General features: G+C 26.0%; 2 protein-coding genes across 2 annotated transcripts; one reads left to right on the top strand and one right to left on the bottom strand.

Moving 5' to 3' along the window:
• Positions 1–19,364: 19,364 nt before the first annotated feature.
• Positions 19,365–22,227, bottom strand: MMM1_1 (ERMES complex subunit mmm1). The gene is made up of 3 exons (XM_066117940.1): positions 22,061–22,227; positions 19,609–21,996; positions 19,365–19,490 (listed from the first exon to the last, which is right to left on the bottom strand). Exons 1-2 carry the CDS (start codon positions 22,096–22,098, stop codon positions 20,811–20,813), a joined length of 1,224 nt encoding a protein of 407 aa, XP_065977735.1. The 5' UTR covers positions 22,099–22,227; the 3' UTR covers positions 19,365–19,490; positions 19,609–20,810.
• A 165-nt stretch (positions 22,228–22,392) lies between these two features.
• VPS45_1 (vacuolar protein sorting-associated protein 45) lies at positions 22,393–24,626 on the top strand. The gene is made up of 2 exons (XM_066117941.1): positions 22,393–23,777; positions 23,829–24,626. Exons 1-2 carry the CDS (start codon positions 22,647–22,649, stop codon positions 24,429–24,431), a joined length of 1,734 nt encoding a protein of 577 aa, XP_065977736.1. The 5' UTR covers positions 22,393–22,646; the 3' UTR covers positions 24,432–24,626.
• Positions 24,627–24,638: the final 12 nt, after the last annotated feature.

A 24,638-nucleotide genomic window follows, 5' to 3' on the forward strand; every position in this document is an offset into this window, starting at 1 on the left:
AAAGTTCCTTATATTACCCTTATAACTATTATATAGTTCTAATTTAGGAAATTTTAATATATTATAAGTATTTATAAGGGTTATAAGTATAGTTCTATAAACTACTATAAGTTTCTCTTCTTACTTATTAATCTTTTTATAAAGGTTATTTTATCGTTTAAGAAGCTATTAATTTTACTTCTTTATTTTAGTAATCTTATTATAAAGGTACTTTATTATCTCCTTAGGGTTTATAGTCTTTCCGCTTAAAGTAAATATCTTAAAAGTTATTATTACTTAAAGTTTTAAGGTAACTTATTAAATAGAATTAATTAAAATGTAATAGTAGCTTAGGTTTTAAGGTATAGTAGGTTTATTTCTTAGAAAGTAAGTTAGGTTAAATACTATAAAGTAGCTTTTAAGTAGTATTATAATAAGGCTATTAAGAGTATAACACTTAATAATAAGACTATTACTTAAATTAATTAATAAAGAATTAAATTATTTAACTATAGAAATACTTTCTCCTTAAGTATTTATTTATCTCTCTATTATAATTCTAGATTAATTAGCTTAACTATCAATCCCTTGAAACCTTAATTAATTAGCTTAAGGTTTAATTAGTTTAATTCTCTTTAATTAATATATTTAAATATTAATCTCTTTAATCGCCTCTTAGATTACGTAGCTAATTACGTGCCCTTACCCAGACCTCTAAATGTATTATATTTTTTGTATTTTTTACTATACTGTATTATATTATATTGTAATGTAATATATTACAATACATTACAAGATTAGAATACCTATAAATGTATTATAAGGCTATAAAATATTTAATATTATAAATAAATGCTTATATAAGCATATTATATATTAAAATAAAGCTAAAAATCACGTGATTTTAAGTCTTTAAAAATTAACCTTAAAATGTGGATATTAAGCGAGATATTAAGCTTTAAAGTTATGTCTTAAAATAAAAAGTAAGTAAAGCGGGGCGAATTTTCAATTGCTTATAACTTCTTAATGTAGTAACTTATAATAGTAAAAAGTAGGACATTTTAAAGAGCTGATTTAGCCCTTTTAAATGATATAAAATTTTTCCTTATAACCCTTATAATTAGCCTTATAATTTTAAGTTAAAAAAACAAGGGTCTTTTTTCCTTAAAATATATTTATAGGTATTTTACTAATGTAATGTAATGTATTTAAATACAATACACGAAAATACAATACAATACAAAATACAATACAATACAAAATACAATACACAATACACTTGTATTTACTATATTCGTAAGAGCTCTGCCCTTACCTTCTTCTTATACCTATAGGTCGTGCTTATTCTAGCTAGTACGGTCCCGTCTCGTGTCTTATATAGTATTATTCGTAACAACTAGGTTATATTAAATATTATAGTAATCTTAAAACATAATATTATATTAAAGATACCTTAATTATAAGCGAGTAATTTATAAGTTAATTAAGGAATCGGTTAACTTTAATAGAATTTACTAGAATACGGTTATAAAGCTAAGAGTAGCTTATAAAGGGTACCTTAATTAAACTATAATAAGCCTTTAAGAATATATGTAATTATTAAAGAGCTAAAAGCTAAGATAATAAAGATTCCTAAGAAATACTTAAAGTATAGTAAGTTATTTAACGGAGAGTTAAAAATAAGATTATTAAAGTATTTACGCTAAGACTATAAAATTAAACTTTAGCTTAATATTAAATTAACGTTTAATAAAATTTATTCTTAAAACCTTAAGTAAAATAAAGCACTTAAGAAGTATTTAAAGAATATATTATAAAAAGAATATATAAGATTATTAAAGTCTTTAATAGAATACCTAATTTTATAAGTATTAAAGAAGAATAGGAAACTATAATTATATATTAATTACTAATACTTAAATAAGATTATAATTAAGAATTAATACCTATTATTACTTATAATGGAAATTAAAGATAAAGTTAAAAAAGTTAAATAGTTTATTACACTTAACTTAAAAGAAGCCTATAACCTTATACAAATAAAGAAAAGCTACGAGTAAATAATAGTATTTTAAACTAATAAAGAATACTATAAATATTTAATAATACCTTTTAAGCTTATTAATATACTAGTAACCTTTTAAAGAATAATTAATATAATCTTACGAAAATAACTAAGAGTATTTATAGTTATATACCTTAATAATATTTTTATTTATTTAAATACCCTTAAGAAATATAAATAATATATATATAAGGTATTATAAACTTTATAAAATAATAAACTCTTAATTAAAGCCTTAAAATACTAGTTCTACTAGAATACTATACACTTTTTAGGGTATATACTTATATATAAAGAAATATAAATAAGCTTAAATAAGATTAAAACTATTAAGAAATAACTTATATTAAAGAATTTAAAGAAAGTTAAAGAATTTATAGTATTTATAAACTTTTACCGTAAATTCTTAAGCGAATATAAAGATATCTTATAATATCTTATAAATCTAATAAAGAAAGAAGTTAGCTTTTAATAGAATAAACTAAAAGCTATAATATTCTAAAAAATAAAAGATTTAATTACATTAAAATTTATATTAAAAGCACTTAATTAAAATAAACCTTATAAGCTTAAAACGAACGCCTTAAACTTTATATTAAGCGAATAACTTAAATAATAAGATAATTAAGAAAGATTATACTTAATTATATTCTTCTTAAAGAAACTTTATAAACCTAAACTTAATTATAAGATTTATAATAAAGAACTTATAGCTATTATTAAGTGCTTTAAAGAATAAAGATATTACCTTATAAAAGTAAAGTATTAAATTAAGGTTTATATTAATTATAAGAATTTTATATTATTTTTAATTATAAAGAATTTAAATAAATAATAGATTAAATAGTATAAGACCCTTATAAATTATAACTTTAAGCTTATATACTATAAGGAATCTAAAAATAAAAGAGTAAATATACTTAATTAAAGAGAGAATTTAAAATTAAATAAGTAAGTAAGTAATATACCCTTATTACGCGCTATTAAAAATAAAAACCTTATATTAGGTACTTAAGAAATTAATATAATATAATAAGTTAAGCTAAATAAAATATAAATATATTAAATTATATTATATATTAATAATAATAGTTATTTAAATAATTAAAAAACGAAAACGTATTTATTTAAGAAAGGTAAGACCTTCTTATATACAGAGCTCTTACGAATATAGTAAATACAAGTGTATTGTGTATTGTATTTTGTATTGTATTGTATTTTCGTGTATTGTATTTAAATACATTACATTACATTAGTAAAATACCTATAAATGTATTTTAAGAAAAAAAGACCCTTGTTTTTTTAACTTAAAATTATAAGGCTAATTATAAGGGTTATAAGAAAAAATTTTATATCATTTAAAAGAGCTAAATCAGCTCTTTAAAATGCCCCACTCTTTACTATTATAAGTTACTACATTAAAAAGTTATAAGCAATTGAAAATTCGCCCCGCTTTACTTACTTTTTATTTTAAGACATAACTTTAAAGCTTAATATCTCGCTTAATATCCACATTTTAAGGTTAATTTTGAAAGATTCAAAATCACGTGATTTTTAGCTTTATTTTAATATATAATATGCTTATATAAGCATTTATTTATAATATTAAATATTTTATAGCCTTATAATACATTTATAGGTATTCTAATCTTGTAATGTATTGTAATATATTACATTACAATATAATACAATACAGTATAGTAAAAAATACAAAAAATACAATACATTTAGAGGTCTGCTTATATAATAAATAGTAATATATTTCTAATATACTTTAAGAATAGCTTATTAAGGAAATATACGAGTATCTATTATACGAATATTAGGGTATAAGAAAAACGATTAATAGGCTAAAAAGATTATATAACTTCTTAAAAAGTAAAAAAATAGTATAAGAAGTTATTAAGAAATGTAACACGTATAATAAAGTAAAATTAACGTAATATATATTATACGAAGAATTACAACTAATATTACCACCTAAAAGAGTATAGTAAATTATTATAATAAACTTTATTATTAAACTATTAAAGTTAAAAGAACCTATAATAAAAGTAGCTAATAATAGTATTTTAATTATTATAAATAAACTTATAAAATACGCCTATTATATTCTAAATAAGAAATTAAGTAATATTAAGAACTTAGCGTATATATTCTTTAAAATAGTTATTATATAATATAAATTACTAATAAAGCTTATATTAAATTATAATAAATTATTTACCTTAAACTTTTAAAAATACCTTATAAAAACTATAAAGATTAAATAAAGCTTATTAATAGTATTTTACTTATAATTAAATAAGTAAATAAAAATCTTAAATTAAATACTTAAATAATATTTATAAAGCTATATACTACGAATAACACTGCATAAGACACGGGACAGGACCGCACTAGCTAGGATAGGTATAACCTATAAGTATAAGAAGAAGGTAAGAGCACGTAATTAACCACGTAATCTAAGAGGTAATTAAAGAGATTAATGTTTAAATACATTAATTAAAGAGAATTAAATTAATTAAACCTTAAGCTAATTAATTAAGGTTTAAAGAGATTAATAGTTAAGTTAATTAATTTAAAACTATAATAAAGAGATAAACGAGTACTTAAGGAGAAGGTATTTCTATAATTAAATAATCTAGATCTTTATTAATTAATTTAAGTAATAGTTTTACTATTAAGAGTTATACTCTTAATAGCCTTATTATAATATTACTTAAAAAGCTACTTTATAGTATTTAACTTAACTTACTTCCTAAGAAATAAACCTATTATTAGACCTCTAAATGTATTGTATTTTTTGTATTTTTTACTATACTATATTATATTGTATTGTAATGTAATATATTACAATACATTACAAGATTAGAATACCTATAAATGTATTATAAGACTATAAAATATTTAATATTATAAATAAATGCTTATATAAGCATATTATATATTAAAATAAAGCTAAGAATCACGTGATTTTGAATCTTTCCAAAATTAACCTTAAAATGTGGATATTAAGCGAGATATTAAGCTTTAAAGTTATGTCTTAAAATAAAAAGTAAGTAAAGCGGGGCGAATTTTCAATTGCTTATAACTTCTTAATGTAGTAACTTATAATAGTAAAAAGTGGGGCATTCCAAAGAGCTGATGTAGCTCTTTTAAATGATATAAAATTTTTCCTTATAACCCTTATAATTAGCCTTATAATTCTAAGTTAAAAAAACAAGGGTCTTTTTTCCTTAAAATACATTTATAGGTATTTTACTAATGTAATGTAATGTATTTAAATATAATACACGAAAATACAATATAATATAAAATACAATACACAATACACTTGTATTTACTATATTTGTAAGAGCTCTGCCTATTATGCCTTAAAACCTAAGCTACTATTACATTTTAATTAATTCTATTTAATAAGTTACCTTAAAACTTTAAGTAGTAATAACTTTTAAGATATTTACTTTAAGTGGAAAGACTATTAACCTTAAGGAGATAATAAAGTATCTTTATAATGAAATTACTAAGCTTAAGAAGTAGAATTAATAGCTTTTTAATTAATAGAATAATCTTTATAAGAAACTTAAGGTATAAGAAGAGGAACTTATAGTAGTTTAAAATCTTACACTTATATCCTCTATTAATAATAATAATATACTAAAATTCCCTAAGCTTAAATTATATAATAGTTATAAGGGTAATATAAGAAACTTTCTTATATAAGCTTAAGCTTACTTATAAGTTAATAAAAAAATCTATATAATACTTAAGTTATAGATTCTTTATATTAATAACCTTTTAACTAAAAAAGTAATAAAGTAGTAAGAGCTAACTCTTCGCGTATATCTTAAATATAGCGTTAAAGTTAAAGTAAAAGTTATTTATATTTTCTTTAATTATAAAACCTTTAAAGAATAACTTCTTATTACATTTAAAAATCCTAATAAGTATAAGAAAGCTATATAATAACTTACTTAACTTAAGTAGACTAAATTTATAGCTTATTATATTAGGGAGTTTAAACGTATTATAATAAAACTTAACTAAAATATTAAACCTAAAATAAAAGTTTTTTATTAAGAACTTAAAGAAGAAGTAAAGAATAATATTTATTAAGAAAATTATTTTAAGCTATTTAATAACTTTATTAAAATAATTATTAAGGTAAATAACTATTTATACGAGTAACGTTATAAAAAAAGTTACAGGAAATTTAAATTATATACTAGATTTAATAAATCTAATAATAGTAAGCTACGTTAAATATTAATAGTATACGAGTACTACGCTAAACCTATGGAACTTAATACTATAAATAAGAAAAGGGGAAAGACTTATTATAATTATAGTAAGATTAAATACTTTATAAATAAATATAAAGCCTTAAAGAAGCTATAAAAGCTAATTTTTAAAGGTAAGAAGCTTTATACTATAAATTAAAAAGACTTACCTACGTAAAATCTTAGTATAATAAGTAATAAAAAAAGCTTTACGTTAATAAATAATATTAATTTAAATAAAGATTAGAAATTTAAAACCTAACTAATACCTAATAACTTTTAGAAACATTAAATATCTTTATTAAAAAGTAAACCTTTACTAGAATAAATTTAAGAAGAAGAGAATTATTTAATTAAAAAAGATAAACCTAAAATTAAATATAGACTTCTTAATTAAACCTTTTATTATAATAATAATTATTACACGTATCTTAATAATAAGTAAGGTAATAAATAATTTCTATAAGAATAAAAGAAAAGAAGAATAACCCTTATAATATAACTAAAATTATAATAAACTAATTTAAAGATATTAAATAAAAAGTTATATTATACTAAGAATAACGTATATATTACCTAAGCTATAACCTTATAATATAAGAAGAAAGGGAATTATATAACTATAAGTAACTCGCTTAGCTTAAGTTTAATTAATATAAATAATAGGTTAAGTAATTATTAAGAAAGCTTTAATAATACGTTAAAAGATAACCGCTAATAATAACGCTTAGAATAACGCGCTAAAGAATAATATAAGAATAGAATTAATAAATTAAAAAATAATAGCTATTATTATAATTAAAATTAATTCCTTAATAAAGATCTAATAGGTCTTTATATACTATAAATATTAGTAATATAGTATACCTTATAATTAATATAACTATAATAGAATAAAGAATTTAAGTAATAATTAATAGTAAAGTATAAGAAAATTTTATCTCGCTAAATTTTATTAATAGATTATAATTACCTTAAATACCTAAAGATAAGCTCTATTAACTTATAATTATAAAAGGAATTATAATAAAGTATAGCTAAGAAGTAGTTAATATAAAAGTAGCGTAACTTCTTATTAATATATAAGGCATAAAATATTAGGTTATATTAAATATTATAGTAATCTTAAAATATAATATTATATTAAGAATACCCTAATTATAAGTAAGTAATTTATAAGTTAATTAAAGAATTAGTTAACTTTAATAGAATTTACTAGAATATAGTTATAAAGCTAAGAATAGCTTATAAAGAGCACCTTAATTAAACTATAACAGGCCTTTAAAAATATATGTAATTATTAAAGAGCTAAAAGCTAAGATAACGAAGATTTTTAAGAAATACTTAAAGTATAATAAGCTATTTAATAGAGAGCTAAAAATAGAATTATTAAAGTATTTACGCTAGAACTATAAGATTAAACTTTAGCCTAGTATTAAACTAACGTTTAATAAGATTTATTCTTAGAACTTTAAGTAAAATAAAGCACTTAAGAAGTATTTAAAGAATATATTATAGAAGAAATATATAAGACTATTAGAGTCCCTAGTAAGATACCTAATTTTATAGGTATTAAAGAAGAACGAGAAACTATAATTATATATTAATTACTAACACTTAAATAAGATTATAATTAAGAATTAATATTTATTACTACTTATAATAGAAATTAAAGATAAGGTTAAAAAAGCTAAATAGTTTACTATACTTAACCTAAAAAAAGCTTATAACCTTATACAAATAAAAGAAGACTATAAGTAAATAATAGTATTTTAAACTAATAAAGAATACTATAAATATCTAGTAATATCTTTTAGGCTTATTAACGTACTAGTAACCTTTTAAAGAATAATTAATATAATCTTATAAAAATAATTAAAAGTATTTATAGTTATATACCTTAATAATATTCTTATTTATTTAAATACCCTTAAGAAATATAAATAATATATATATAAGGTATTATAAACTTTATAAAATAATAAACTCTTAATTAAAGCCTTAAAATATTAGTTCTATTAGAATATTATACACTTTTTAGGGTATATACTTATATATAAAGAAATATAAATAAGCTTAAATAAGATTAAAACTATTAAGAAATAGCTTATATTAAAGAATTTAAAAGAAGTTAAAGAATTTATAATATTTATAAACTTTTACTATAAGTTCTTAAGCAAATATAAAGATATTTTATAACCTCTTATAAACCTAATAAAGAAAGAAGTTAACTTTTAATAGAATAAACTAAAAGCTATAGTATTCTAAAAAATAAAAGATTTAATTATATTAGAACTTATATTAAAAGCACTTAATTAAAATAAACCTTATAAGCTTAAAATAAACGCCTTAAACTTTATATTAGGTAAATAGCTTAAATAATAAGATAATTAAGGAAAATTACACTTAATTATATTCTTCTTAAAGAAACTTTATAAACCTAAACTTAATTATAGGATTTATAATAAAGAACTTATAGCTATTATTAAGTGCTTTAAAGAATAAATACACTATTTTATAAAAGTAAAGCATTAAATTAAGATTTATATTAATTATAAGAATCTTATATTATTCTTAATTATAAAGAATTTAAATAAACGATAGATTAAATGGTATAAAACTCTTATAAATTATAACTTTAAAATTATATATTATAAAGAATTTAAAAATAAAAGAGTAAACGCGCTTAATTAAAAAGAGAACTTAAAATTAAATAAGTAAGTAAGTAATATACCCTTATTACGCGCTATTAAGAATAGAAATCTTATATTAGGCACCTAAGAAATTAATATAATCTAGTAAGTTAAGCTAAATAAAACATAAATATAATAGATTATATTATATATTAAGAATAATAGTTACTTAAATAATTAAAAAATAAAAACGCATTTATTTAAGAAAAGTAAAACCTTTTTATATAATAAATAATAGTATATTTCTAGTATACTTTAAGAATAGCTTATTAAGGAAATATATAAGTATTTATTATACGAATATTAAAGTGTAAGAAAAACGATTAATAGGCTAAGAAGATTATATAACTTTCTAAAAAGTAAAAAAATAATATAAGAAGTTATTAAGAAATGTAACACGTGTAATAAAGTAAAATTAACGTAATATATACTATATAAAGAATAATAATTAATATTACTACTTAAAAGAGTATAATAAATTATTATAATAGACTTTATTATTAAACTATTAAAGTTAAAAGAACCTATAATCAGAGCTCTTACGGATATAGTAAATACAAGTGTATTGTGTATTGTATTTTGTATTGTATTGTATTTTCGTGTATTGTATTTAAATACAATACATTACATTCTTAAAATACCTATAAATGTATTATTAGGGAAAAACGCTAGTAAATTTTTTACTTGTATATATAAGGCTAATTATAAGGCTTATAAGAAATATTTTTATATTATTAAATAGAGCTATTTTAGTCCTTTAAAATGCATTAATTTATATTATTATAAGTTATATAATAAGAGAGTTATTTATATTTTTATTATTTAAAATATATTATTAAAAATTTAAAATATAAAGTTTAAACTTTAAATATATAAATTTTATAAAATTAAATACTTTAAAGCTATTAACGCGTTAATTAATTATATTACTTAATTATTATTATTTTTAAGTCCTTTTTTCTTAATTTATATAGTATTAAACTTAAATTTTTAAGCTTTATTATTTAATATCTTAATAATTATTAAAAATATAATAGTAAATAATATATTATTATAAACCTTAAAATTATATTAATATAATACTATTTTTTATATAATTAATTCTTAATAATATATCTAAAAATATACTATAAAAAGACTTGAGAGTAAATGTTAAATTTAAAAAAATATAAATGCAAGTAACTTTTTAAATATATAACTTATAATATTAATATAAATATCTTTATAAAGCTAAAGTTCTTCTTATTATTATAAAATTCAAAAAAAAATATTAAAAGCTTTATTTTATACTAATATAAAGCTATTATGCATCATAAATATCACTATCTTCCTCTTCTTCCCTATTTTTAGTACTATTTACAAATTTAACTTTAGAAATAGCTTTATCACTACCAGAAAAAGCTGAATTTTCATCTGATTCAGATTTTTCTGAATCTAAGCTAGAATAAGAGAATAAATTATAATATTTCTTTGTTTTAACTCGTTTTTCCTTATTTTTAGCCCAGTTTTTTAATAATAAAATTTTTCGAATATTAGAATGCATTAAAGAGGTTCTTCGCTTACTAATCACGTTACCTCCTTAGTTAAAATTCCCTTCTATAGCTCCTAAAGTAGCTGGAATAGCTAAATATTTTCGTGCTATTATTAAAAGAATCGGAAAAGCTTTAATAGAATTAGCCCACCAAATAAATATATCTTCCTATTAAAAGTTAGTGTTTATTTTTATATAGTTAAGCTTATAAATGTTAAAAATACCTTATTATCTTCTAAATTAAGCTTATAATAACTAGAAATCTCGTTTTTTCTAGTTTCTTTAATAGCTTTATTTTTTTGCTTAGGAAATAAGTTATCAAATAAACTAGGCTTTAATTTAAGCCTAGGATCTTTATAAGATGTTAATTTCTTAGCTGGTTGTTATAAATCGATTATTTCTCGATTATTTAAATTAGAACTAGAAGAAGAATCTTCTTCTATTTCTATATTTGGAATAAGCTTATTTTTAGGGTCTTTTATATATAATTCATATGTTCTAAGATATAATTAGTTATAAAATATTAAAAAAAAGGTTATTTTTAATAATTATTTATACTTACTCTTAATATTCTGTTTTTAAATCATTTAATAATAAATGTAAAGTAGTTGAATTTATATTAAATCGAGTTTTAACCGTTTCAATATTAAATCTAGGGTCTAATATAGCAGCAAATAAATAAGGCTTCCAAAAACTATAATTACTATTAATATCTTTTGGAAAATAGTAATTTAGTTTCTTTAAACCTATATTTAAAGCTGAAATAAAAGCTCTAGCTAACGGATTATAAGCGGTTTTCTATAAATAAGTTAGAATAGTTATTATTTTAATATAAAAAGTTTAAAAATATAAAAAACTTACGTTTTTAAGCCAACTTTCTTGATCTTTTAATATATTTTCAAGAAGAAAGTATATTTTAAAGATATAAAAAGATACTAAGCTTATAGTATTATAAGCCTAGCTTTATAATTTCTTTGTAGGCTCATTAAAAACCTCTAAAATGCTTGATAAAGTCTCTAAATCAAGCCATTCTTGCGTTGTTAAATTAGCATCTTTAAAAGCTGCTATATTTGTAACGTTTTGTAATAATATAATAGCTTTTTTAAGCATAATAGTCGTATTTATCATTCTAAAAGTTGAATTCCATCTTGTTGCGTTTGCTAAGTTAAGTAAAAATAGTTAGTAATAATTATTAATAGTTTTAAATAGATTTTTAAGGTTTTAATAGAAATAAAAGCTATTAAATATATTATATAACTTACCTAATGGTATTTTTGTAATATTATTATTTTTAGCTATAAAGCCCTTAGATTTAGCTTCTTTTAAAGCTTTAATCCATTAAGAATAAAGTTGTTGGTTATTTTTAAGAAGAATTGCTACTTTTTTAACTTTTCCAATAATTCCTATATAATAATTAGCTTAAAATATATATAAATATAATGAAAAAAAACTTAAAATACCTGGAAGTAAATTAGAAAATTGTTTTTGTTTTTCAGAAGATAATTGGTTAAATTCTTCTGTTAAAAAGTATAAAAGCTCGCTATTTTTGTATTTTTCGATATTTTCGGATGTTGTTGATTCGGTAATAAACGTAGATATAATATCTTTAGCAATAATATTTAAAATATGAGCTGTACAACGAATATTGAAAGGTTTTAGGTTTTTTTCCGTATAAAAGTTTAAAAAAGAGGTAAGAAAAGTGTTATTATTAGAGCTGTTATCTCTAGTAAAACTATAATTTAAAATAAGTTAATAAAATATCATAAAATATCATAAAGTATTATAAAATAACCTTATAATTAACTTACCTTAATATTTTTTCTGGTTTTATATTATATTCTAATAATAATTGATTAAAACAAAGATCAATAGAACTTCTAGTGTGAGTATTAGGTAAATATTCAAATCCTAAATATAATTAGTTTAAAAAGTTAAATAATAATATAATATATAATAAAAATAATAAACTAACCAATTAAATAGTATTCTAAATCAAATTCAGAGTTTAGCCAATTAGCTATAACTCCTAAATAAGATTTAGAATTAATAGAAGTCCAAATATCAAGTTAAATAGATATATAACCTAATTTATTAACTTGATTTTGAATTATATTAATTATATTCTTCTTCATTTTTAAATATAAAATATCTATATGAGAAAGTATATTTTGATAGTGAAAAAAGCTCGTATCTTGACTAAAATAAGTTAATATTATTAAATATATATTATATTATTAAATATATATTATATTATTAAATATATAATATAATATTATAAACTTACTTATTATAATAGCTTATTCGCTTTTTAAAGCTTTTACTAGTAATAGTAGTAAAAGATAGGTTATTTTGAAGCATAAACTCAATAGCTAGCATAAGAGCAGTATCCTTAGAAAATTCACTAATAATAGTATTATTTCTAGGTCTTTTATTGCCTCTTTTACTGCTAGATATACTAGATTGAGCTGATATTTCGGATAATAAAGGTGATTCCGTAGTAATAGGCACTATATATTAATAAATTAGTAATTAATATCTTTAAAATATTATAATATTATATTAATATATTAAAAGAATAGTTTAAAGATAATAACTTACACGTTAATTTAGAATTTTCTTCGTTTTTTGAGGTTGCAATAGAAGGATGTTTTTTTTTATAGTGTGTAACACTATTAAAAGACTGAAAACGCTTTGCTTTACTATAAAAAGTAAATAAACAGTCTAGTTGAGTGTAAAAACAATGAATTAGTCTTTCTTTATTAAAATTAATCTCTAATAATCGAAAATCAAAGAGATTATGTTGAAAGATATATGATTTTGAACTAAATTGATAGCCCTCATCATTTTCAGGGTCATTTTGATATTGATTTAGCGTTGGAAGACTCGTAGTAGAGTTATTATTCGTAGATAAATCGGGTTCAGAATTAAAGGGATTTTCAGCCATTTTTAATAATAAATAAGATAGGGTTTTAAGGTAAAAAAAGTAGTTACTATATACCCTAAAAGTAGGGTTATTTAGTGAAAAAAAAAGTTTTATTAAAAGTAAGATATTGGTTGAGTTATAGGTGTTTAAGTGTTGGTGTAGAAAAAGAGAATTCTAAACTTTAAAGAGGGATAACACAGTCAATATATAGAGTTTAGATACAATGAAAGATGTCATGAAAACCTTAAATTTCAGGCATTTTTTTGATGCCTAACTTACCCCTAAAACGTGCATATTTGTACAGAAATCGGTGAAAAATTTACAAGACAAAATACAACTATTATGAAACAGTAGAATATACCGGTGTGATTACAATGTATAGAGGGCTTTCTGTTGTGTTACGTTAAGGCGTTTTTTCACCTGAAACATACATATGTATACTACAAGAAGTATTTACATTTTTAAACTTTAAGTTAATATAACTTTAGGAATATTAGACGTATAAAGATGCACCTAGTATGTAAAGATAGAGCTTTTTAAGAGCTATTGATTAGTTCTATTTTTATCTATTTTCGTCTATTATTAGTAGAGATATTCTAGTTTATAGAATGTGGCGTTTTTCCTAAAGCGGGGTAACTTAAATACTCCACTTTCTTAACACCACTAGATACCGCATATAATATCTCTATAATTATTAATTAAAAGTAAATAAAAATAATATTTTTAAATAGCTAAGATTATAAGCTTTTAAATGATACTAATTTTGTAATAAAATTCGTTTTTTTCGTAGAGTTATAATAGATGAAATATATAGTATAATAAAAGTCATAGAATTTATTTTTAATGTATATATATATATATATTATAATATATATAAGTATATGTAAATATTTTATAATTATAAAATGTATGAATAAATATGAAAAAAGCTAAAGAATTTTATAATATATAATTTATATATAATTTATATTATATTAATAAAAATATTTAAAATATAAAGTATAATAAATAATTTAAATTAGTAATAAATAAGAGAAAAATAAAAAAAATATATATTATTAAGAATATATTATTATATAATTATCTTATATTATATATATATTTTTATTTATTATTTAATATTATTTTTAAAATAATTAATATATATTATATATTTTTTTAGTTTTTTATATATAATATAAGTAAAAAAAATTATTTAAAAAATATTTACTTAATTTATATAATATAACGTCTTTATAAAGCAAAAAAAAAACCTTATTTTTTTATTTATTTTATATAAAAAGTTATATAATATTTTATATTTATTCTATTTTTAAAGTAAAATATTTCATTAATACGTAGACTTTTAAGTATAATTTTTATATTATTATAACGAGAAAAAAATCTATTATTATTATATATTTTTAAAAATTTATTATTATATATCCTAATAATACATTTATAGGTATTTCATTTATGTATTGTATTGTATTATATTACAATACAATACAATACAATACAGCATAGTAAAAAATACAAAAAATACAATACATTTAGAGGTCTGCCTATAATAGAAGTAACTTATAATAGTATTCTAATTATTATAAATAAACTTATAAAATACACTTATTATATTTTATATAAGAAATTAAGTAATATTAAGAACTTAACGTATATATTCTTTAAAATAGTTATTATATAACACGAATTACTAATAAAGCTTATATTAAATCGTAATAAATTATTTACCTTAAACTTTTAAAAATACCTTATAAAAACTATAAAGATTAAATAAAGCTTATTAATAGTATTTTACCTATAATTAAATAAACAAATAAAAATCTTAAACTAAATACTTAAATAATATCTATAAAGCTATATTAACTACTAATAGAATAATTAGGTAGAATAGCTATTACTAGTATAATAGGCTTATAATAGCTTTAAGATTAATAATATAAAGATATTACTATTTAAGGTAAATTATAGATTTAACCCTATTATTAAAATATATATAATATAAAATATAAATGCATTAGTAGCTATAATATATATAGTAATTATAATAGAAATATAAAAACACTTATAATAGAAATAAATATTTTTATAAAATTAAATAAAATACTACGCGAATAAAAAGAGATTATTAGCGCTAATCTTAAAGAAGAGATATAAAGTATACCTTATTTATAAAAACATTAAAATTAAGCGACCTAATAATAAACTTAATTAAAAGAAGATTAAACTATTTCTTATTAAATAAAAAATCTTAAATATTAACTATAAACTATTATTATTAAATAAAATAAGAATTTATTTTATATTTTATATATTATTATTAGAGAAAGTATTAAATAAATCTATAATTACTATAAATATTATAATAAAAGATATTAACGAATATAAAGTTAAATAAATACTTAAAGTATAGAAAGGTATAAAGAATTATTATTATCTTATTAAATAAAAGAGATATTTAAACTCTAAAAACACCTAAAAATTAGCTAAAAATCTTACGAATTACTTAACGTTACTTAAATAGTTTTATTCTTAAGAAACGTATCTTAATTAATCTTTTAAGTACCGCCTAATAACTTAATATTAAATTTAATATTTAAGGAATAAATTAAAATAGAATCTAGATTCTTAAAAGAAGTAAAAAGAATCTTTATAGTCTTTTAAAGCTATTTTACTTTCTTATATTTTACACGTTTTAACTTTTTAACGTTATTAATATTACGTGTAATTACACGTATTATTTTCTTAAATTATAATTTCTTTTATTTTTATAAACGTAAGACCTTTTAATTCTTAGTTAAAGCACGCTTCTTAGCTTCTTTAAGCTCTCTTTTAAGCTTATAATATTAATTCGTAATACTATAAAGCTATTAAGAGGTTACCCCTATAATATTATAATTCCCTTACTTATTTACTATACACTTTATATAATAACTTAAATTAGAAATAAAGGCTTTATATTAGAAAAATCCTATATAAGTATAGTAAGTGTAAGCCTTTATAAGGGATAAAAATAGATTATTAATTATTATAAAAAGAAGGTTATTTTAGTAAAGGGAAGAAGTAAATAAAGCTTTAAACCGCTATTTTAAGATATAATTAATTAATATAATAGTATATAATAATAAAAGAAAGAAAACGTATAATACTTAAGCTAGCCTATTTTAAAAGCCTTAAGAATAAGACTAATAAAAAAGGGGTATAATATTACAAATAATACTATATAAGACACGAGACGAAATCGTATTAGCTAGAATAGGTATAACCTATAAGTATAAGAAGAAGATAAGGGTACGTAATTAACCACGTAACCTAAGAGGCGATTAAAGAGGTTAATATTTAAATATATTAATTAAAGAGAATTAAACTAACTAAACCTTAAGCTAATTAATTAAGGTTTAAAGAGATTAATAGTTAAGCTAATTAATTTAAAACTATAATAAAAAGATAAACGAGTACTTAAGAAGGAGATATTCTTATAGTTAAATAATTTAAATCTTTATTAATTAATTTAAGTAATAGTTTTACTATTAAGAGTTATACTCTTAATAGCCTTATTATAATACTACTTAAAAAGCTACTCTATAGTATTTAACCTAACTTACTTCCTAAGAAATAAACCTACTATACCTTAGAACCTAAGCCACCGTTACACTATATTAACTACTAATAGAATAATTAAGTAGAATAGCTATTATTAGTATAATAGGCTTATAATAGCTTTAAGATTAATAATATAAAGATATTACTATTTAAGGTAAATTATAGATTTAACCCTATTATTAAGATACATGTAATATAAAATATAAACGTGCTAGTAGCTATAACGCATATAATAACTATAATAGAAATATAAAAACACTTATAATAGAAATAAATATTTTTATAAAACTAAATAAAATACTACGCGAATAAAAAGAGATTACTAGCGCTAATTCTAAAGAAAAGATATAAAGTATATCTTATTTATAAAAATATTAAAACTAAGTAACCTAATAATAAACTTAACTAAAAGAAGATTAAATTATTTCTTATTAAATAAAAAATCTTAAATATTAACTATAAACTATTATTACTAAATAAAATGAAAATCTATTCTATATTTTATATATTACTATTAAAGAAAGTATTAAATAAATTTATAATTACTATAAATATTATAATAAAAGATACTAATAAATATAAAGTTAAACGAATACTTAAAGTATAAGAAGATATAAAGAATTATTATTATCTTATTAAATAAAAGAGATATTTAAACTTTAAAAACACTTAAGAACTAGCTAAGAATCTTACGAATTACTTAATATTACTTAAATAATTCTATTAAAGAATAAAAACTTATTAAAAATAAGAAAACCTAAGTTTATTAAAAACTTAAGTGTTTAATTAAGTATATTAAACTTTAACTTTAAACGCTTTTAAGCCTTTAACTCGTTTAAACTCTTTATACTATAAGTAATTATCTTTATAGCCTTTTATCGTAAAAATTTCTCTTAACGATAAATTCTTTATAAATAAGCTATTACTCGCTTTAAATTCTCCTTAATTAAAGCACGTTCTCTATTAAAACGATTCTTTTTACGAAGAATATAATTATAAGTATTTAAAGACGTTTCGCTTAAATTATAGTTAATATAACCACGTAAAGTATATTCGTTATACTTGTCTTTCCCTTTAATAATAATATACTCTTAATTATTTTTTTAACACGAATTATAGGAAGATATAATAAAGCTAAAGGTAGATATAAACTTAGAAAGACGTTTATAATTAATCTTTTAGTTAAAGTAAAATCGCTATTTTAAAACACGATTAAAAGATATTATAAAAAGAATAATAAAGAAAGAAAAAAGAGAAAAGAGAGAAAGAAAAAAAATACTTACTAGATAAAATAAAATAACCTTAAGAATAAAACTAATAAGGGAGAAGTATTATATTATAAATTAAGGGTACTTAAAGTAATTAACTGGCGTTATAAGCCGCTAATATATAAATAAGAATAAGGCCTAATAGGATTATAAGTTACGTAAGGGAATTAAAAGAGATTAATTTAATTTAACTTAATAGATTAAAGGGAATTAACCTAATTTAATATAAGGGATTAAATAAAATCTATTTAATCTAGGATTATAATAAAGAGATAAACGAGTACTTAAGAAGAAGATATTTCTATAATTAAATAGTTTAAATCTTTATTAATTAATTTAAGTAATAATCTTATTATTAAGAGTTATACTCTTAATAGCCTTATTATAATACTACTTAAAAAGCTACTCTATAGCATTTAACCTAACTTACTTTCTAAGAAATAGACCTATTATGCCTTAGAACCTAAGCCACCGTTACACAAGTGCAGTGTGCTGTTATATGTTATAGACTTATAGTACACAATTTAAACCAGATTGACATTGTCAACCCAGTTGACCGGCCTAGCCTAATAGTTCGACAGAATCCAGAGACCCACTAATACCTACGAAGTACTTCCTCCCTCACCTTCGTAGTTAGGTTTACACGCTCTGTGCTGCTACCTACCCTAGGTACCTAGGTACCTAGGTATCAACTATAGCGCGCTAAGGGGTTTTCTAGTAACTGTTCTCTAGCTATTATTTATTATAAGACAGCTAAATAAAAATTTTTACTTAATACATAAGACTTTTATTAATTAGTAATAATTTAAGACCTGTCTTGTAATAGTTATGCTATTGCCAGAAACAGGGGCCGCGCGCGTAGGTAGGTAGGTAAGTACGGAGGAGACCAGTGCTGAATCCCAAGCCATAACTTCAGACCAACATTTTCGATATTCTCTCGATTGCACACTCCAATCAGATGCCCATTAGACGCGCACAACCATAGGCATTCCTAAGCCCGGCTTTCAATTAGCTGCTTACATCTGAAACAGTCACGCCTGGTGCAACAAAGCACACCGAGGCCTCTATTCGAGCCCGGCTCAACAATGAGTTCCTGGCCAAGTCCCGCATCGAGTCAACCTGGCCTGAGTCAGCTACAGGCCTTCAGTCTTTTGGTAAGTTTTTCCAATTGCATGTATTACACCAGAGAAGCCTAGAAGGCGTTCTCATTGTCCCTTGCCGCTTGAAAACCAAAGCCTGTCGTACATTGGAAAGCTGACGGCGAGCCTTTTGGTGCCAATTTCAAGATTGTATACTGTCTCGTCTATGTGCTCCCTCTACATGTATCGGCGTCGACAAGGGCCGCGGCTGGTAGGTCCAGGGACGCACCGGAAGCAATACGTGCCAGGATTCGCTCAGTGTCGTTTTCAACTACCTTGTGCTCGCTCGCAACATTCGTCCTTCTCGGTGGGACTACCGCTGCTGACCAAGGTTCACCGTGGCATATCATGGGATACTGGCCACTGGGGATCATTGACGCATTCAGATCCTTACTCCTAACAACTTTGTTATTTGCTGGGCCCCTGTATGAATGTCTGCTCATTGATGGCGTATGGCAGTCATGGTTGCGATTAGAACCCTTGGGGCAGCTTTGGGGAGACTGGGCTATGTGGAGGAATATGGTAGCCGTATGAGCTCTTCGTCCTTCAGCGTCTGCACCTGGCCCATGGCGGAAACTTACACAATTATGCAGGGTCCTATTACTGAGGAATGCCTTTTCCGCTCCGCAGCTGTGCCGTTACTCTTGGTGGCTGGTTGTAGCATCAAACGCATCATATTCTTTTCGCCCCTTGCTTTTGGGCTTGCACACCTCCACCACTTCTATGAGTTCCGCGTCACGCATCCCGAAACGCCTCTTGTAGCTGCAATCGCCCGCTCTATTCTTCAGCTGTCCTATACCAGTGTGTTTGGGGCCTATGCTACATTTATCTTCCTGCGTACCGGATCGCTGCTATCTGTTATCGCCGTTCATACGCTATGTAACTCAATAGGCCTTCCTCGTGTTTGGGGTGTTTTAGAGCCATATTGGCTCTCGGATAATGAGCTCTCCCAACCCAGCAATGTGTTGAAGTGGACTGTCCCGTACTACGTGTTGCTTCTGGGAGGCTCCATTTTGTGGTGGCAAAATATATCCTCATTGACGACTTCGCCAATGGCTCTCGCCGAGTTTTAGACACAATGTACAAAGCCTTGCCGGGATCCGGTGGCAAAACCTAGCCGACGAAACCATGCTACATATTTAGGCAACTGCGTTTTTGTACTAAAGCCTTGGAAGCTGGTATGCGACGCACGCGGTGACCCATGATGACAGTAGATGGTGTCCCTCAGGGGGTTAGGGGGTTCTCTGACGATACAAATTTGCTTTAACATCTTTCAACATCAACAGCCGGGCAATAATCTGAACCCTCTTTACTTAAGTACAGAAAATGCTAAAGGCTGGGGAGTGAACCCGGTATATCAGCAATGTTGGTATCTTGAACAGGGTTGCGATACCTCAGCGATGTCATGTCCCATTTTCGACCCTCAGTGGATGTCTCTTTTCGCCATGAAATGTCATCTCGAACATCACGACCAATATCTTTCCCTTTAGACCGACCAATAGATAAGCCTCCATCCACAATTGTATCATCAGGTCCTCGGGTGTTCTTTTTCCTCGGCCACAAGCTTGGGAGAGCTATCTCTTGGAAGCGGGGTTCCACCGCACGCTCGTCAAACCACCTGTGCAGCCGAGCTTCGACTAGCTGGGCAATCTTGGGTACATCTTGTAATCTGGATCTGCTCCCAAGCAAGCTGCGGATAGAAAAATCCAATCGGTAATCATCTAGAAAACTAAAAGTCATCATTGTCGGTGTCGATTGTGACGGATTGCTAGGAATAAAGGAAATGGATAGAGTCCCGCTAAACCGGACAACAGAGACGGCCAGCGCAACAGGGAGGACAGCAGATAGCTTCTTCGGGTAGTTGAGGAGCAGTTTTGTTTCGACAGCAAGAGTAAGCATGTCACTCAAGTCAACATCCATCCGAGCTTGCAGTCTTGTTCCATCCCGTGCAGCAGCCGTGGCATCAAATTTGATACCATTCCCGAGAGTAAGGCCGTCTTCATCCACGGGGATAATGCGACAGTTACTGAAAATGGGGAAGTCCTCTCCTAAACTCAGTTCCGTAACACGAATGTCATCGATAAAGTCAGGCCGAGATGCTCCGTTCAGCGCCTTGGTTAGGGAATTGAGAATGGCGTCATCATGTTGTGCGTCGCTTCGAAATTGAGCGATTGTCTGAGCAACAAGGACATTAAACCAATCGAGGCTTTCCGGTTGGTGGCTGTCGACGTTGTAGTAAGTTTTGCTCAAAATGGATCCAATGGTGAGCGCTGGTGGGTTCCGTAGCACGCTGGACTTCTTGCGCTTCAAATGCTGGCTCTGCCTTTGACTCGGACTGCGTAAACTGAGAAGGGATTGCTTGTGAGCGAGTGTTCTGGATCTCCGTTCCGAGGCACGTAGTGATGCCGTTACATCTGATGACGGTGGATCGCCAAAGATGAAGAATTTAATAAATGCAGCCAGTATCAGTACTACGGACAGTTGCCCTACGACGAGCCCCTGTGTGAATGAGAGCCTGCCATGAAGATATGAGTTGATACCAATGAAGACCGTTGCAGAACAAGGTTCTTTGTACTTACGTCGGTTCTGACCTCGATGGGCATTCCTCTAGAGCCATTATCTGGAAGACACGGATGCGCGGCTACTAGCAGGGTTTTGGCTGTGGGCGAATAAAGAATGCAGCTTCGTTCTCATGGCGATACTGGACAACTGCCTTGCTGGCTTTTGAAAGTTCGCCCAAAATCCAAAATCTAATTAAGCCCGTGGAGTTCCTAGCGGCGACTGGAACAGAACATGGTGAAGGAACAATATGTGCATAGCGGGTTACGGTATGCACGTACCCGAGTCGCCCACCAAAGCTACGGAAGCACATAGTCCCTTTCTGGGAGGTGCCACACATGTGTCGCTAACCCACGTCCCAAGGTACCATTCACGGACTCGAGCAACGTAAGCTTCGCATTCAACGCGCCAGCCACTTTCCTATCAAAATCCACCGCTTTGTCAGGAGGTCATTCGCGCTGGCTTGGTCTTGGACTTGGTCTCCAAGATTTGCAGCACCAGCATCTCCTCTACCAAAGTCGAACCTACCTCGGCAGCAATCTAAAAAGTATTGTGACATAAAGAGACGCTGGTCAAGGCCGAGGTGGCCTCACTTTCTCGCCGAAAATGGACGTCTCCCAGGCTATATCTGGCTACATTTCAAAGATCGTCATGTCTTCTGGAGATACTTCTTCAACCAAAATGAAAATATTGCTTTTGGATGGGGAAACCGTATCCATTGTTTCGACGGCCGTTACGCAATCATCATTACTGAATCACGAAGTATATCTCATTGATCGCCTGGACAATACCGGCCGCGAAAAAATGCGTCATCTTCGATGCCTGTGCCTCCTCCGCCCATCGTCTGAGAGTATCCAACTTCTGATAGATGAGCTGCGCGATCCTAAATATGGCGAATATTATCTGTATTTCACGAACGTAGTGAAAAAGTCGTCCCTGGAGCGACTTGCGGAGGCAGATGACCATGAGGTGGTGAAAGCCGTTCAGGAACACTTCGCCGACTATACGGTTATCAACTCTGATTTGTTCTCACTCTCGATATCTCTCCCACAGTGGCGAATATGGGGCCCAAATCCCGATGCTTGGAATGCGGATTCTCTTCGAAGATGTTCCGAAGGCTTGCTTGCGGTTTTATTGTCGCTGAAGAAAAAGCCACTCATCAGATATGGGAAAAGCAGCCCGCTGGCTAAAAAACTGGCATCAGAGGTGCGCTATCTCATGTCCCAGGAAGAACAGCTTTTCGAGTTCCGCAAAGTTGATACGCCTCCGATTCTTCTGATTCTCGACAGGCGAGAGGACCCCGTGACACCATTACTTACTCAGTGGACATATCAAGCCATGGTTCACCACCTTTTGGGGATTCACAACGGCCGAGTCGACCTCAGCAATGTCCCAGAAATACGGCCGGAGCTGAGGGAAATTGTCTTATCTCAAGACCAAGACCCCTTCTTCAAGAAAAATATGTTCTTAAATTTTGGCGATCTCGGTTCGACGATAAAGGACTATGTTGAGCAGTATCAGTCCAAGACGAAGAACAATGCCAATATCGAGTCGATAGCTGACATGAAGCGGTTTATTGAGGAATATCCCGAGTTTCGAAAGCTCTCGGGAAATGTCAGCAAGCATGTCAACCTAATGTCGGAGCTAAGTCGACGAGTATCGGCTCAAAAATTATTGGAGGTGAGCGAGGTTGAGCAAAGCCTTGCGTGCAATGACAATCATAATACCGATCTAAAGGTCAGGACCGATTTCCAAATCACTGTGCCAGACTACTAAATGCATTGCCAGAATATCCAAAACCTAATTCAAACCCCCGACATCACGGCAAATGCCAAAGTTGGGCTGGTAGCACTATATGCTCTGCGCTATCACAAACAGCAATCAAATGCCATTCCCATGCTAGTAGATCTTCTAGTTGCAGCCGGCGGTGTCTCACCGGCACAGTCGAGCCTAGTTAACAAGATCCTCGCTTACCACCTATCTCTCCACACATCTCCATCCCAAGGGGGAATTTCCGACATGTTTGACTCTGCGGGCATCTTCTCTGGTGCTTCAAGCAGATTTAAGCTAAAGGGTGTGGAAAACGTGTATACGCAACATACAACTCTTTTGGAAAGCACACTGCAGAACCTCATCAAGGGTCGCTTGAGGGAACAACAATACCCCTTCGTGGAAGGCGGAGGGTCATCACGAGATAAGCCACAGGATGTAATTGTCTTTATCGTGGGCGGCGCAACATATGAGGAGGCTAAGATGATAACCGGTATAAATGCAACAACGCCAGGGGTGCGAGTGGTTCTGGGTGGCACTTCTATCCTCAATGCGGCTACCTTCTTTAACGAAGTCGAGGATGCCGTGAGCTCCTGGCCAGAAGTCACTGGCCGCAGATGACGTGATGCGGCCCCTCATATCAAAGTGTTGCTTTGTTAATTAGATAGCAAGCGTATTCTGCTGTATGGGATTGGAAAAAGAACAAGTTTTAACTTTACCCCCATGCATAGGGGCTTAGACCGTCTGCTCGGAGTGACGACGGCTAACACCTTGAAGAGCAGGGGCCCACAATAAAAGACATTCAGCCAATCCCAAAACTTGTCGCTT

This window comes from Metarhizium acridum (assembly GCF_019434415.1).
Source record: "Metarhizium acridum strain ARSEF 324 chromosome Unknown scaffold_13, whole genome shotgun sequence".
Classification (NCBI taxonomy): domain Eukaryota; kingdom Fungi; phylum Ascomycota; class Sordariomycetes; order Hypocreales; family Clavicipitaceae; genus Metarhizium; species Metarhizium acridum.

What these genes read in the sequence shown, in the direction of transcription:
- MMM1_1 (XM_066117940.1), bottom strand. Translation starts at nt 22,098, where the DNA reads ATGGCTCTAGAGGAATGCCCATCGAGGTCAGAACCGAC. An exon ending in CCATCGAGGTCAGAACCGAC is followed by an intron (nt 21,997 to 22,060) that starts GTAAGTACAAAG and finishes TCTTCATGGCAG; the next exon opens with GCTCTCATTCACACAGGGGC.
- VPS45_1 (XM_066117941.1), top strand. Translation starts at nt 22,647, where the DNA reads ATGGACGTCTCCCAGGCTATATCTGGCTACATTTCAAAGATCGTCATG. An exon ending in ATCATAATACCGATCTAAAG is followed by an intron (nt 23,778 to 23,828) that starts GTCAGGACCGAT and finishes ATGCATTGCCAG; the next exon opens with AATATCCAAAACCTAATTCA.